The following is a 14,434-nucleotide window of genomic DNA, read 5'->3' as shown; positions in this document are numbered from 1 at the left end:
CTCATCCCCTCGGATTTAAATTTCCCCCTTGCTCTGTGTTTTCCCAGTCAGATCACAAGCACAGTGAGCTTACACCCAGCGCTGCCCACTGGAAACTGCAGGGCACTTTTCTAGGTAATAGAGAGCAACTCGCTTGTCCTCAATAGGTGCTTTTCCCCGAGTGTAAAGTGGAGATAATCTATCCATGGCTGTTGCGAACGTTGCAGATCTGACTCCGCCCTGTGGATAGTTTGTAAATGTCTGGGGTTAGGCCCTCAGGCTGCAGTGCCGCGCACGCCCACCAGGGGGCAGCAGGTCTCGGCCGAGCTGCCCGCCGCCGTCGACGTCAGGACCCGCGCCCCGCCCCGTGACCGTGACCCAGCGCGGCGCGGGCGCAGCGTCCGACTCTGCGGGCTGGCGGCGCGACGGGAGCGCCGGGCGCCGCGCGATGGGTGCCGAGGCCTCCGGGGGCGGGCCGGCGCTGCGGGACCTGGTGCGTGAGGCCGAGATCAGCCTGCTCGAGTGCAAAGTGTGCTTTGAGCGGTTCGGCCACCGCCAGCAGCGGCGCCCGCGCAACCTGCCCTGCGGCCACGTGGTCTGCCTGGCCTGCGTGGCCGCCCTGGCGCACCCGCGGACGCTGGCCCTCGAGTGCCCCTTCTGCCGTCGAGCCTGCCGGGGCTGCGACACCAGCGACTGCCTGCCGGTGCTGCACCTCCTGGAGCTGCTGGGTTCCGCGCTTCGCCCGGCCCCTGCAGCCAACCGCGCCGCCCCCAGCTCCCCCGGGGCCTTCACCTGCCACCACGCCTTCGGGGGCTGGGGGACCCTGGTGAACCCCACCGGGCTGGCGCTGTGCCCCAAGACGGGGCGGGTCGTGGTGGTGCACGACGGCAAGAGGCGGGTCAAGATCTTTGACTCCGGGGGAGGATGTGCACATCAGTTTGGAGAGAAGGGGGACGCTGCTCAGGACATTAGGTACCCACTTGATGTCACCGTCACCAACGACTGCCATGTGGTGGTCACCGACGCCGGCGACCGCTCCATCAAAGTGTTTGACTTTTTTGGCCAGATCAAGCTTGTCATTGGAGGCCAGTTCTCCTTGCCTTGGGGTGTGGAGACCACCCCTCAGAATGGGGTCTTGGTAACTGATGCAGAAGCGGGGTCCCTGCACCTCCTGGAAGTCGACTTTCCAGAAGGGGTCCTCCGGAGAACCGAAAGGTTGCAAGCTGACCTGTGCCATCCCCGAGGGGTGGCCGTGTCCTGGCTCACCGGGGCCATAGCAGTGTTAGAGCATCCCCGGGCTCTGGGCAGCGGCGCCTGCGGCACCACGGTGAAGGTGTTCAGCGCAAGCATGCAGCTCATAGGCCAGGTGGATGCCTTTGGGCTGAGCCTCTTTTTCCCCTCCAAAATAACTGCCTCCGCTGTGACCTTTGATCACCAAGGGAACGTGATTGTGGCAGACACTTGTAGTCAGGCTGTCCTGTGCTTAGGAAAACCCGAGGAGTTTCCAGGTCTGAAACCCATCATCACCCATGGTCTTTCCCATCCTGTGGCACTGACCTTCACCAAGGAAAACTCTCTTCTTGTGCTGGATAGTGCAGCCCATTCTGTGAAAGTCTATAAGGTTGACTGGGGGTGATGGGGTGTCCGGGGCTGGTCCTGGGGCCTGGCTTCAGAAGCCCTGAAGCTGCCCCTGCTGAATTGTTTAACCCTGGCTAAATTCCTTAATGTCACCTGTTCAACAGTGATAATTATAAACGCCTGGTAAAGTTACAAAGGCTGGGGCAACTATTAAAGAATAATAATTAAATCTACCATTTCTTGATTGGTACTCCCTGTTCTAAGAAACTTGCAAATATTAGCTCATTTAATCCTTACAACTACCCAGTGGTGGTTTCTGTTATGAATCCCATTTTAAGATGAGAAAACTGAGACACAGAGAGCTTAAGTGATTTACCCAAACATGTCACGTTTACTTACTATGACAGTCACAATAGGAACTTTGTTCTGACTCCAAAACCCCTTGCTCTTAAACAAGGTAACAGATGCGGGAGGGGGTTGTGAGTGTATATTGTTGCTACCTGTGCTCCATTTAGTTAGATGCATGGAGAAAGGAGACTTTAGAGAGAGTTCAAAAGGAAAAGGATTTTTTGGTGAACATCAGTTTAGTTCAACTTGCAGTTCCTTTTGATGGCACATTAGGTGGAGTTCCTGTGGGTCCTGAGTTACTTGAGTAAGAAAAACCATTGAAATTACTTATTCAAAAGGGAAACGTATCTCTTAGTACCTGTATCTCCTCCACTGTCGGCACTTGGGAAACTCTACTTGGTTGGTTTGTGTCGCGTGAGTTCTAAACTCCTGCGGAACACGCCACACCCATCCTGGTGTTAGAGAGCTGGGTGATGTTCTGTTTCTGTTACTAAAGTCAGGTCAGGGCGGAAGTGATTTTGCCCGCCTTTATTATGACCAGTGGTAACCAGAAGCACTTTTGTGATGGAGTTTTTCTCCATTCAGTTTAAATCTATCCCATGTGTTGTAAACACTGGGTATTCAATAAGCAGTTGCCTTGACCCTGAGTCAGCATTTAGGCCACTGCTCAACACTTAAATACTTCTTGAAGTAGAGCGTTGATTAAGATACCGCCTGCTTTAATGTTGCAACTGATGGAGTAGATAGGTGCTCATTTTGTGTTAAGCAACCTGCGAAGGGTGAGGATGTGAAGGAGCCCTCAGGCACTAACAGGCTGGTGTGGGGATGAGGACAAGATCATCAGAAAGATACAGCCCAGAATGGGAAGGGCTCAGCGGAGCATATGCTCAGGGCACCGGGAGGGGGGAGTACCCCGATGGCCCAAGCAGAGCAGGCACCTCGGAATACCTAGAATTTGGGACTGATTAATGTCGTAAATACTGGTCACTTCATCCAAAACAAACTAGAAGCAAACAGTTGTATTTCAGCCCGCACTGGTTCTTCATGGTACCAACATCAGGACCTATTTTTCTGGAGCAGCAGCCAGTCAGGATGCTAGGACTCTATAAAAAAGATGAAATGACAGCTGTGTTTCTGAGCGTCTGAGGGCATTTTATGGATATTTTTACATTTAGCTAAACACCACAGTAGTAAATGGATTAATATCTGCCCGGGTCAAAAGTGCCCTTTCTGAACAAAGCTTATTTATTGTTACAGTAAAATCCTTCCCACAGTGAAATATTTGATAATCCTCTCCCACATTTAATCCTTCCCCATCATCGTGGCAACCCCAGATTTTAGGGGAGGAGTCAAACTGACATCACGAATACTTCCCTAGTTCAGAGATGCTCGTCACTGGAGGTGTCCTCTTGTCTCCTGTGCTCTTGACGTCCCTTGATGCTCAAGGCCTGCCTGCTGTTAAATCAGGACCTTGCTGGGCATCTTGGCACTGTGGTTATTACTTGAGTCCTCCCCTTCCCCGACTTCAGCAACTCAGGTGGCATCGCTCCTGTGCACACCAAGGGATCGAGCAGAGGCAAAATAATCAAGATAAAGACATTGCAAGTTTCCAGCTGGTAGCTTTTTTTTTTTTTTTTTTAATGAAGACACTAGGGATTGAACCCAGGACCCACGACCTCGTGCATACTAAGCACGTGTTCTACCATTGACCTATACCCAGCCCCCTGGTAGCTATTTTTAGCAAATGGGAAACTATGTTTAAAGAGGTCAGAAATGTTGACTAATTTTAAAGAACAATGTCAGAGAAATATGGAGCCTGAGAATAGTTTTGGGTCCAGGTGCCCATCGTGTGGTCAGGATATCCAGAATAACTTCTCCAATTCGGACGGAGGCCACCCTCAAAAATGTGTCAGTTTGATGGGCTATTTCACAACTGAATTAAGAAGTGGTTTTTTTGGCTAGGGTGTATGTTAAGTTGTCCATAAGATCCTATCTTTATTGTGAAACTTGCCAAATAATTTATAAATAATATTTAACACCATCTCTTCGTGTAATCACCATCAGTGAAAGGCTTCCTGTCAGGGTATGACCTTCGCTTGGGTTCCGTGCTCTCCCTCCCAGCCAGCGAGCTCATTACCGTCTCCCTCGTGGGTAGAATGGGCTCCCACCTGCGGCTCTCCTCCTGGCGCACCCTGAGGCTGGAAGGTATGAGAGCCTTCCAGTTAAAGGTTTTCCTGTCTGGTGTGTGCGGTATTGCCCTCCAGGGCAGATCCCTCGTTGCTGGCTCCCATCTAGGCTGAATCAGTGGCCTTGACTTTGCTCCTGCCGTCGGCTCCACTGTCCCAATATGGATGCTCCATCTTGGTCCCAGCTCTGCCCAAGCTCTGCTGCTCCAGACTTCCTTCTCTGCAGCCATGGCTGTGATCCACTGTGACACTTTCTATCTGATCTAATGGAGTGTGTGTGGCTGAATTTTGGGGGACCGTTACAAGGAAAGAGGCAGAGGATAAGAGAATAGGAAATGGTACCAAGAATGGCTGGCTTTTCGCTGGATGCAGTGACTACACGTTGGGTTCCGTCCCTCAGTTCTTGCGTAGCCTTATCTAATCCTCACTACAGCCTAGGAAAGTGTTGCTGTTGGCATTTTTACAGGTGAGGAAACTGAGGCACAGAGAGGTTAAATTACTTTGCCCAAGGTCACACGTACGGAAAGTGGACAGACTGATCTCTCTGAGCCTGAGTTTCCTTGCCCGCAGGATGGACGTTGAATAGTACCCACTTTCGAGAGCTGTGGGGCCTAAGTGTGTGTGTGCGTTAGACACCGTGGTAAGTGCTCAGTGACAGTTAGCGATCATTGTTTTGCCTGAACTATTGGGGGGGAGGCAATACCTCTGTTTTTAAGTGTAACAGTTAATGACGATGAAGCTTTGACCTGCAGGAAGCCATCCTGGCACCCGTGTGGGGCACGCCTGCCTGACATCAGAGCCCATGGAAAAGGGACTGAGGAAGATGACAGCTGTGTGACATTGTTGGGTCCCCAGATTTTTTTGCTCCCAAAGCTTTTAGGTGGAACCCTGGATGTCAGAGTTATCTGAGCTGAGAAGTTCCCTGTTTCTCCTTAAAAAAATGTGAGCTGGGTGTCTGTGACTTGCATCTAAAGGCATCTCCAGAGAGTCCAGGGCAGAGGCCTCTAGAAAACATCACACGTTACAAGGACGGGGCTTTACACGTGCATCAGGGCGGCACAAAGCTGGCTTTCGGTCTGTGCTCAGGGATCCACAACAGAAGAAAATGCTTTTGGCCCCCTGGGGCTTTGAGTGGGAAGTCAACTTGCTAAGACATTGTTTGGCTTTTTTGAGGAGTGTGAGGAAAGTTGCCTGATAGCAGGGGAAAGGGTTTGGGTTTTTTTGTTTTTTTGTTTTTTTCGGATTATCAGAGCTCCTTTGATACATTAAGTTTTAAAGTTTGGCAGGATCACAGAAATCTTGGTGTCTAACCCCTTTACTTTCTAAGTGAGTAAATTGAAGGCTGGGGAGGTTAAGTAACGTGGACAGGTGATTAATCTTCTGGGAGAAAACCCAGAATCCTAAACCTTGCTGCCATTTGAATTCTCTCTGATTTTGGATTTTCAGCAGTATAAGCTGCACATAGCATTTTTTTTTTCTACCTAGATATGCAGAATTGGGGAGAGTCAGCAGCTGACGCCAGCTCTCCCGACTCCGAACCCAGTTTGGTTTTCCCGTAATATCATGCCTCCTCCTCTAAGTAAACACTTTTCTAGTAGCTGCTACATTTACTTAATACACTATAACATATGTGTGCTGTAGAAGTCTAGTCCTGCAGGATGTCACTAGAATGGGGCAATGTGGGAAAAGAGGTTCTGTATTTAAATAAATTTGTTAAATGGGTTTCTTTATTACAATAGATCTCAAAGCCATTAATAAGCTATTTTGCATTATAAATTGCAAAATATAGGGGATGGCTCGTTATAGGACACAGTATTTCCCAAACTTACCTGACCCCAGGGCTAGTGTTCTGGGAAATGCTGTATTAACTGCCTACATTTTCACATTTTTTTCCAAGGCTGAATAGCCACCCCTTCTCCATGATTCAGTTCTGCCCTTTTCTTGGGTGTTCTTCTTTCTGGGTCTCCATTTTTTAAATTCTTTTTTTAATTTTTTTTTTGAAGAGTGACTTACTTATTTAGGGATTTTTGTGGTGGGGAAGGTAATTAGGTTTATTTCTTTCTTTATATTTAGAGGAGGTACTGGGGATTGAACCCAGGACCTCGTGCATGCTAAGCCTGCCCTCTACCACTTGAGCTACACCCTCCCCCCAATTTTTAAATTCCTACCTTTAATTCTCATCCTCTCTCCCAGCCTCCAAATTCCTGTTTGGTGGCATTTCTGGTTATGATTCTTCTTCTCAGTGTATTCACATGTGGCCCTTATTTGGAGGTAAAATGCTGCAGTGAAACAGTGTCTGTGGCAGGTTTAAGGAAGAATGACCAACTTGGGTGCAACCAGATGAGCCTGGACTTACTTATACCTCAGTATCCCCACACCTCGAGACGGGCTCGTGGGAGAGAGCAGCTGGCACAGGTGCCTTCAGGGGCTTGCTCAGAAGTGCCGCAGAAGCCGCTGTCCCCTTGCTGAGTCCCCCTCTCTTTCCAGGCGCAAGCCCAGCAGCAGAACAGCTCTGCAGATGGCCCGCCCAGCTGAAGGCTCTCTCTGGACGTCAGACGTCTCCAGGCAAGTCGGTCCCAGCTCCGCAGTTAGCTTTTTCTCTCCCGACGAGCCGCCCTCTGTCTGTGTGGGCATTTATCCTTCGAGCAGAAGAGCCGGCCTCCCTGGCTAAGAGCCACAGCAATGATCACTGAGTAAGTGGCTGTCTGTGTTTGCCTCGTTGTGATCACAAAATTCGGGCACTAATTCTCAACATATTTTACACATGGGTATGATTTATCTTCATTTACAGTTTTCACACTTAAAATCTCCTCATTTTCGAGGTTCTTCACAGACCTCGTGGCACAGGTTCAGGTGGCACCGGGCTGCTGTAGAATAAACAGTGTCTAACCAACACTGATGCCGACCCAGCTACACGCACACCTCATCGCTTTTCTCCTCGCACTTTCTTCCCCCAGCATTTTTCATATTCATTCTGAAACTGAGAGGCATTCTATGCAAATCTCTCTTTTGAGGAGTTTCAGGCTTGTGGTTTCACTATAGAGACCGCAAAGCCAAAGAAGCAATTTCTTTTTTTTTTTTTTAATGAAAGTAACTGAGGATTGAACCCAGGACCTCGTGCGTGCTTAGCATGCACTCTGCCACCGAGCTGCACCCTCCCTGCTGAAACGAGCAATTTCAAAGGCCAGGTGTGAATTATTGACAGGTGGATATTTGGACAAACTTTATATTCATTACTGTTCAATTCAAATTTTGATACTATCTGGAAGAATAAATTGGAAAACAGATTCCAAGATGTGGATGGTAAGTATGCCTTTAGGATCTTCCACTTCAGTGGCTTTCCTAGAGACATATGTACCCTTATCACTATTTTACGTGGAATCAGACCTTCCTATGATTGGTTCTTGTCTGATCATTTGTCATCTTTATGCATTTGGTGTGTCTTGGGATTTGTCCGTAATGAACGTAAACGCTAATCAGCACATGGGCAGAGAACCGTGACCAGCCGACAGAATATCCCAGGTACCCCTCGACCCAGCCGTGCCTTTGGGGCTCACTAGATGGTGACATCCACTGCCTGCTCATAAGCCACTCCCCCGGGGACAGCTGAAGGAAACTGTAGCGGGGATGACGCCTGATCTGGTAACATCTAGATCCAGGAAAGAAGAGGCTAAAGAAAGTTACCCCTGCTACCCACCGGAGGATCAGGTGACCTGGCAAGGACCGCCGGCCAGCCATTTGTGTACATAAGTTCCTCGTTTGGGCTCAGGTGTCACATCACGGTGTTAAATTTAATCTCTAAAGACTTAGTGTTTTGGACTCAGAATGTTCTCATGAACACAACTCCTTTCCCGTCTTGTGTTGCATCTAAACTCTATTAACTGACCCAGAGTTAAGGACTTGGCCAAAACCACAGTGCAGAGACAGGATTAAGTTCAGGGTGCTTCCAGTTCTGGTCTGGCTATTAATAGCACAGCTTGTCCAGCTTCCCTGGTTTTCTGTCTCACGTGGGATCTGAATGAAACCGGACAACCTTGGGCTGTAGAGCGTCAGACTTTTAACATGAGAATCCAGGGTTTAAGTCTGTTCAAGACAATGTCTCTGTTCCTTGCTTCTATCAGAATAGATATTCCATAAGGATAGACTTATGCCTTCCTGGGGCTAGACAGCCCTACACCCCTGGTGGTAGCGGAGTCTCTGAAGCTGGGCTTATGGTTGTATGTGAGTGCTGACACTTACGTCTGAGTGGGTCTGATGCAGAGGGACTTGACACCCCTTAAGTGAAAATAATAAAGCCATATTTCCAAGTGCTGACTTAGTATAAGCTGGAAGCTCTCCAGCCCCATCCATCTCCCCTCTTGCAAACCCACATCCAGTATAAGCCACCTGCTCTGTTTCTCCTTGTTCACCACTCCCCGAGGAGCCTGGACCGCATGCCCTGACGGCCAGTGAAAAATGCCAGCTTTCCTCACCCTTTACCACCGTTCCCACCACCTCCTCAGCTTAATGTCTGTTTTTGTCAACATTTCCCAGGATGGAGCACGTAATTCCATATTCTGGCTTAAAGAGGTTTTTCTTTGGGCTTTGCTGCTGAAAGGAAAGTAGTCTTAGTGCTCAGACAAAGAAAGACTTTGAAGTTTTCAAATCATGCTTCTGGAAGTGTGGACAACAGACTCAGACTTACCTGGGACAATTGTTACAAATGAAACTTCCCGGGCTGTAACCCAGACCCACTGTGCCAGAATCTCTGGAGGTGGGACCCGGAAGCTGCCTTCTAACAAGGTGATTCTTAAGCCACTGAGGAGGGAGCAGCAGTTTTCAAAGGAAGGTTGCCAGAGGTCAGCTGCTGATTGATCTTGAGCCAAACAAGTATAGAGACAGAGGAGGGAACATGTATTAATTATCTCCTTTTAGGAACCTTGTATATAAATTACATCATTTAAACTTCACAACAATACTGCAAAGTTAGGTGTGTTATAATCTCTACTTTAAAGGTATCAGCAGAAGACTGAGCAAGGCTAAGTGACCTGCCTGAAAACTCTGAGAAACTAGAACTTGAATCCACTTCTAGCCGAAAGCCCATCCCTATGTCAGCTCCCAGAGTCTGTCCACTTCTGCATCTGTCAGGAAAGCCTGGGGATTGTGAGCTGATGAAAGTCAGTGTGGCTGTGTCCTGTTTACCCTCAGACCCTGTATTCATTTACATCCATGATACTGAGATACCATGATGTCTGTAACGAAAGCCTTTCACTCAGTAGGAGGCTCAGAGACCGTCCAGGCACCCACTTCATGCCTCATTCAAAATAGAAGCAAACAACCCCTCCTGCTGGGGTGGGGGGGTGTGACATCTGACGAGAGGAAGTGACACACCCTCAAGTGAAGGAGAACTAGCCAAGTCCAAGGGTGTGGTCTGATAGCAAATGTTCCCCTTCGAGCTTTGACCAGCTGCTGTTTCCATTCACTTTCTCAGCTCTTTGTGCAGGCAGTGCCCCCCTGCCTTTACATCCTCCGCCTAAGAGAGGCTGTGGTGGCCAGTCCTTGGGAAGGCGATCTCCCTGAGAAGGCGATCAGGAAGTGAGGCCAGATAGTCACTCCACAAAGGTTTAGTAAGAAGCTGCAACTACATGCAAAGATTAAAGATGAATAAGGCATCACACCCGCTCCCAAGGAGCTTACGGTCCAGTAAGAGGAAGCAGCACCAGATGGTCTGTTTTAACACTCAGAGATGGGCACCTGGTGAGTTTGGGAAGCAGTCACTGTGGAGCGGTGCTTAATCATTATCATGGGCACAACTCAGGACGGGGCAGTGGGAAAGAGCAGGGAAGTCTTCCTGGAGGAAATTCCGTCTACAGAGAGCCTTAGAGGGATGAGGGCGAGTGGCTAGTTGAAGGGGGCGGGTAGAGGAGCCACCCTGAGCAAAGGTAAGGAGGGCGGAAATAGCAGTGTTCAAGCTAAAAGTCTAAATCTGCATCCACCACAGAGACCCCGTCAACCATTTCCGTCTGGCTCAATCAGCATGTTGTTTCTGCACAGGTTTTTCCAAAGACATTATTTCCTCAAAAGTCTTTTGGCTGCTGCTCTCCGTACACTTTCTGACCAGCACATTGACTGTAAAATTAGCTGAAGTTCACCCCGTCCACCTTCCCTTCCTGTGCAGAAGGTCCTTGTTTTTCCCATTTCAAGTTTAGAGAGTTCAAACTTGACTTTCTACCTGCATTCAGTAACTCCTTGATATTTAGAGACTCGGTTGGAAGGATATTTTTAGTTGACAAGGCCGAAACAATCTTATTTGATTATTGCAGGATAAGAGAAAGGAGTGGGGCTATCTATTGAAGTTGTGTCTGGAAAGTAGAAGGAGTTCTTGAATAGGTGTGATGACCCTCTGAGGGAGGGCGTTCCCTGTCAGTTCAGAGCACAGCCCCCTGAGGTGTGAAATGCTTTGGCGTGGCCAACAGATGAAAACAGTTCCCTCTTCTTGTCGATATCTGAATTTTAAGTGACATATTTTGTCATTCAGGGCAGACCCAGCTTCACAGAAACACTCTCCCACGTTTCTTTTAATCACTTCCTCATGTGAACAGATTTTCTACGTTAATACAAATATGTTGAGAAACAGAGGAATCTGAGTCAACTGACTCCTCCCACACAAAATGCCTCCGCACGTTTAGGAATTGATGGAAAGGGCCGAGAAAAGTGGCAGTTTTCGGAAATTTTCCTGCAGGGAAATAAGAGTCTGGGATGGTCACTGGCTGGTCTTCCATGTCTCCACCCCCAATATGTTGGTCATGGATCAAACCTGCCATCTAGAGAAGGCAGCCAAAAATGACATCAAGAAGATGGTGAAGCAGGCATCAGAGGGCTCCCTAAAGAGCATCTGGGGCTACACTGAGGACCACGTCATCTCCTGCAGCTGTAACAGTGGCACCCAGTCTCCCACCTTCAATGCAAGGGTTGGCCTTACCCTCAACAACCGCCCGGTCAAGCTCATTTCCTGCTATGACAGTGAATTGGGCTACAGCAACAGCGTGGCAGGCCTTATGGTCCACATGGCCTCTGAAGAGTAACAGCCCCCTGGACCACGAGCCGCGGTGAGATCATGAGAGGAAGAGAGAAGCCCTGAGTTCCCCAACACCCTGAGAATCTCCGTCCTCAACAGTTACCACCCCAGACTTTCTGAAGACAGGGAAGGGCTAGAGAACCCCACCTCGTCATGTACCATCAGTGAAGTACACTGTGTCCAGCCACGCCCCCGAGAAAACTGGAGGTGGACAGAGGTTAAGTATTAAAGCAAATATGCTAAAATGCTAATGGCAGAATCCTGGGGATAGGTGTATGGAGATTAACTGTAAAGTTCTCTTCCATTTGTTTATACTTTTGAAAATTTTTCACAATAAAATGTTGGGAGAGGGCTGACTAGAAGACTGAGGCTCATAATGGAATACAGGTAGCAAATTATCAGGAGTCCTGCTGCTGCAGTGTTACAGCTCCCTGCGAAGCAGTGTGAGAATTAATGGCACGTATGGACTAAAAAGTCAGTTTACACACTGCCAGCATCTAAAGACTTAACTGAGCGCTTACCGCACATGACCTTTGCTTTCATTGCTGACAGGAAATGGTTAAAGAGTGTGCCAACGCGAAAACATCAGTCAATTGTCACATCATCATAAAAGTCACTGCGGCCCCTGGAGGAGCCTCGGTAGAGGAGTGACGTGATTTGTGTTACACGAAACGTTTGTTGGCTACTGGTGCTGTGAAGATGCCCGGTGACTGAGGCACCAACCCTGCCTGTGGAGAGCTGCCCGCCACTCAGAGAAGGTGTGTTCACAAACACATAGCACACAGCGCAGGACGTGATGGGTGACAAAACCACAAACTTAGCGAAACCAGGCGATGAGGGCAAGCTCAGCAGGACATCCGAATGGATCTGGACCTTGTCTGGCAGACATGAAGGGAGTGTGCTGCGCGGAAGGGCCATCGAGTGAGAAGGCATGTGGAGGTGAGCGTGTAGAGCAGGGACGTGGAACGCGAGTCTTGTGAGAGGTGGCAGAAGGCAAGGTTGAAGGGACGGGTCCCTGGGCCCACCTCCGAGAATGCTCGAATGTTGTTTCGAAGGGTTTGGACCTTACAGGCATGGGAACCTTATAAGCGTAGGTCTTGGTCATTAGTGTAAGGTGAATCTGGGCAGTGAGGTTTCAGTTAGGTTTTTCTTTTCTTCTCTTTTTCCTTTGAAATACTTTAATGGCATTAAAAGCACCTACCATATCAGTTTTTATCATCTTAACCATTTTAAAGGTGCAGCTCGGTAGCATTAAGCCTGTTCACACTGTTGTTCAAGAGAGCTCCAGAACGTTTTCATTTTGCACAACTAAAACGTGGGCCCTATTAAACAACAACTTCGCTTTACTGCCTCCTCCCTGTTCTTGTCTGTCTCTGTGAATCCGACGACTCTAGGTACTGTATGTAAGTGGAATCATACAGCATTGGTCTTTTTTTGTGACTGGCTTATTTCACTTTGCATAATGTCCTCAAGGTCCATCCGTGTTGTAGCATGTGACAGGATTTCCTTCCTTTTTAAGGCTGAATGAGATTCTAATGTATATATACAGCATGTATTCTCCTTATCCATTCATCGGTCAATGGACACGGACTGGGTTGCTGCTTCTACCTCTTGGCTATTGTGACTAAGGCTGCTATGAATATAAGTGTGCAAAAATCTCTTTGAGATCCTGTTTTCAATTCTTTTGGACATATGCCCAGAAGTGGGATTGCTGGGTCATATGGTAATTCTATTTTAAATTGCTTGAGGAATCACCATACTATTTCCGTAGGACTGGCATCATTTTACATTCCTACCAACAATGCACAATGGTTCTAATTTCTCCATACCTTCTCTAACATTTTATTTTTGTTATTGTTGTTTTGATAGTAGCCAATCTAATAGGCCTGAGGGTTTTTTCTTTGTTTTTAATTGAAGTAGTTTGTATTCTCTAATTCTCACCACTTCTCATTTTATCTCTTACACCAAGCAGACCTCCACTAACCTCTCCTATTTCTGCTTTTCTGGAACCAGCCGTCACACACAGGATTCCAAGCTGGAAGAATCAGGAGTGGCTGGAGTCCTTCCTTCCCCCTCTTCATGGCCTTCCCTTTTCCTTGCTGATTCATAACAGGGGAGCTGAGCAGAAACTTTGCTTCTTTGCTAGATTCTGTGGATAAAATGTAATTTTTAAGCACTGTGTTTTAGCCAGGTTTAACCACAAAACCCTTCGGAAGTCCAGGGGAGAAGCTATTTTATTTGTAGCTCCCTTAGAAGTGAAAGGGGAGTCTAGTGCCCTCTGGACACTGTGATAGCTACCTGACCTGAATGTTTTTCTGGCCTCTGTAATGATCCATAATTAAACTGCATCCCATTTTTATTGTTTGACTGTTAAGATGTGTGTCTCCAGTTGATTAGATAAGGAATTCTAAGCAAGGGTGGAGGAGGAAGATGATAACATTAAAGACTTTTCTCTTTCAGTTTCTACTCTCTGAAGCTTGCCTTCTTACTCTGAGTTTCCCTCAAAGAGATACACTTAGGAACCGTGTTTTTGGCAAGTGTTGACTCTTGTTTGGAAGTTTTCTGCTTTGAATAAAAGTCTTTGATTTTTTTTCCTTCTGCCCTTAAAAAAACCAAAACCAAAAAATGCTGTAGCTAAGTGCCCTGGGCCAAATTCTGCCCTTAGTTACTTTTTCTGTGGCATTTGTATTGTACACATCATCAAACCCTGATGTTGGTTCCGTTACAAAGTTTTAATAATAATAACTTACGTCTGTGTATCTTTTTATATTGTAGAAAATGATTGCAGGTACCTTTGCTCATCTGATACACATACACATACAACCATGTAATAGGTAAAACAGAAATATTTAGTCCTATTTTACAGGCAAAGTAACTGAGACTCAGAGAGGATAAGCGGTTGGTCCAAGGCTACACAGGTATAGATGGGACTCACACCCAGATCTTCCAGTTCTTAAGTCTGTGCCAAGGAGGGTTTTGTTTTGGTTTGGTTTTTGATGACTGTGGAATTACAAATACACATTCAAAGACAGATTATTATTCCCATATCACAGACGGTGCTTCCAAAAGATGTGAAAAATGAGGAAGAAAACATAATTAAGTGAAAGTAACCAAATTTGTGAAATGCAGGACTCAAGTAACAACCTTGCAGGAACAGTTTGGAAGGAAATGATAAACTGCCAAGTACGAAAGGGCAACGACTGAGGCTTATTTATTTTCGCATTTTGGATAATCCCCAAAACAGCATCTTGCACTTAGTGAGGACTGAAAGGATGAAGGAATGAAT

The 14,434-nt window shown here is 47.4% G+C and overlaps 2 protein-coding genes across 4 annotated transcripts; both read left to right on the top strand.

Moving 5' to 3' along the window:
- Positions 1-377: 377 nt before the first annotated feature.
- Positions 378-13,471, top strand: NHLRC1 (NHL repeat containing E3 ubiquitin protein ligase 1). Of its 3 annotated transcripts, none has more exons than XM_032462552.1 (3): positions 378-1,487; positions 6,579-6,784; positions 13,162-13,471. In XM_032462552.1, the coding sequence occupies exons 1-2, from the start codon at positions 428-430 to the stop codon at positions 6,782-6,784; spliced, it is 1,266 nt and encodes a 421-aa protein (XP_032318443.1). In that variant the 5' UTR covers positions 378-427; the 3' UTR covers positions 13,162-13,471. The 3 variants fall into 3 exon arrangements, with proteins under 3 accessions (XP_032318443.1, XP_032318441.1, XP_006194354.2); XM_032462550.1 differs by lacking the exon at positions 13,162-13,471 and adding an exon at positions 11,701-12,528; XM_006194292.2 differs by lacking the exons at positions 6,579-6,784; positions 13,162-13,471 and having other exon boundaries at positions 378-1,786.
- LOC116658214 (glyceraldehyde-3-phosphate dehydrogenase-like) lies at positions 10,557-11,406 on the top strand. The gene has a single exon (XM_032462553.1). The coding sequence runs from the start codon at positions 10,766-10,768 to the stop codon at positions 11,153-11,155; it is 390 nt and encodes a 129-aa protein (XP_032318444.1). The 5' UTR covers positions 10,557-10,765; the 3' UTR covers positions 11,156-11,406.
- Positions 13,472-14,434: the final 963 nt, after the last annotated feature.

This window comes from Camelus ferus, chromosome 20 (genome assembly GCF_009834535.1).
Source record: "Camelus ferus isolate YT-003-E chromosome 20, BCGSAC_Cfer_1.0, whole genome shotgun sequence".
Lineage (NCBI taxonomy): Eukaryota > Metazoa > Chordata > Mammalia > Artiodactyla > Camelidae > Camelus > Camelus ferus.
Note: the sequence above shows the minus strand (reverse complement) of the source record. Positions and strands in the feature narration are given on the sequence as shown.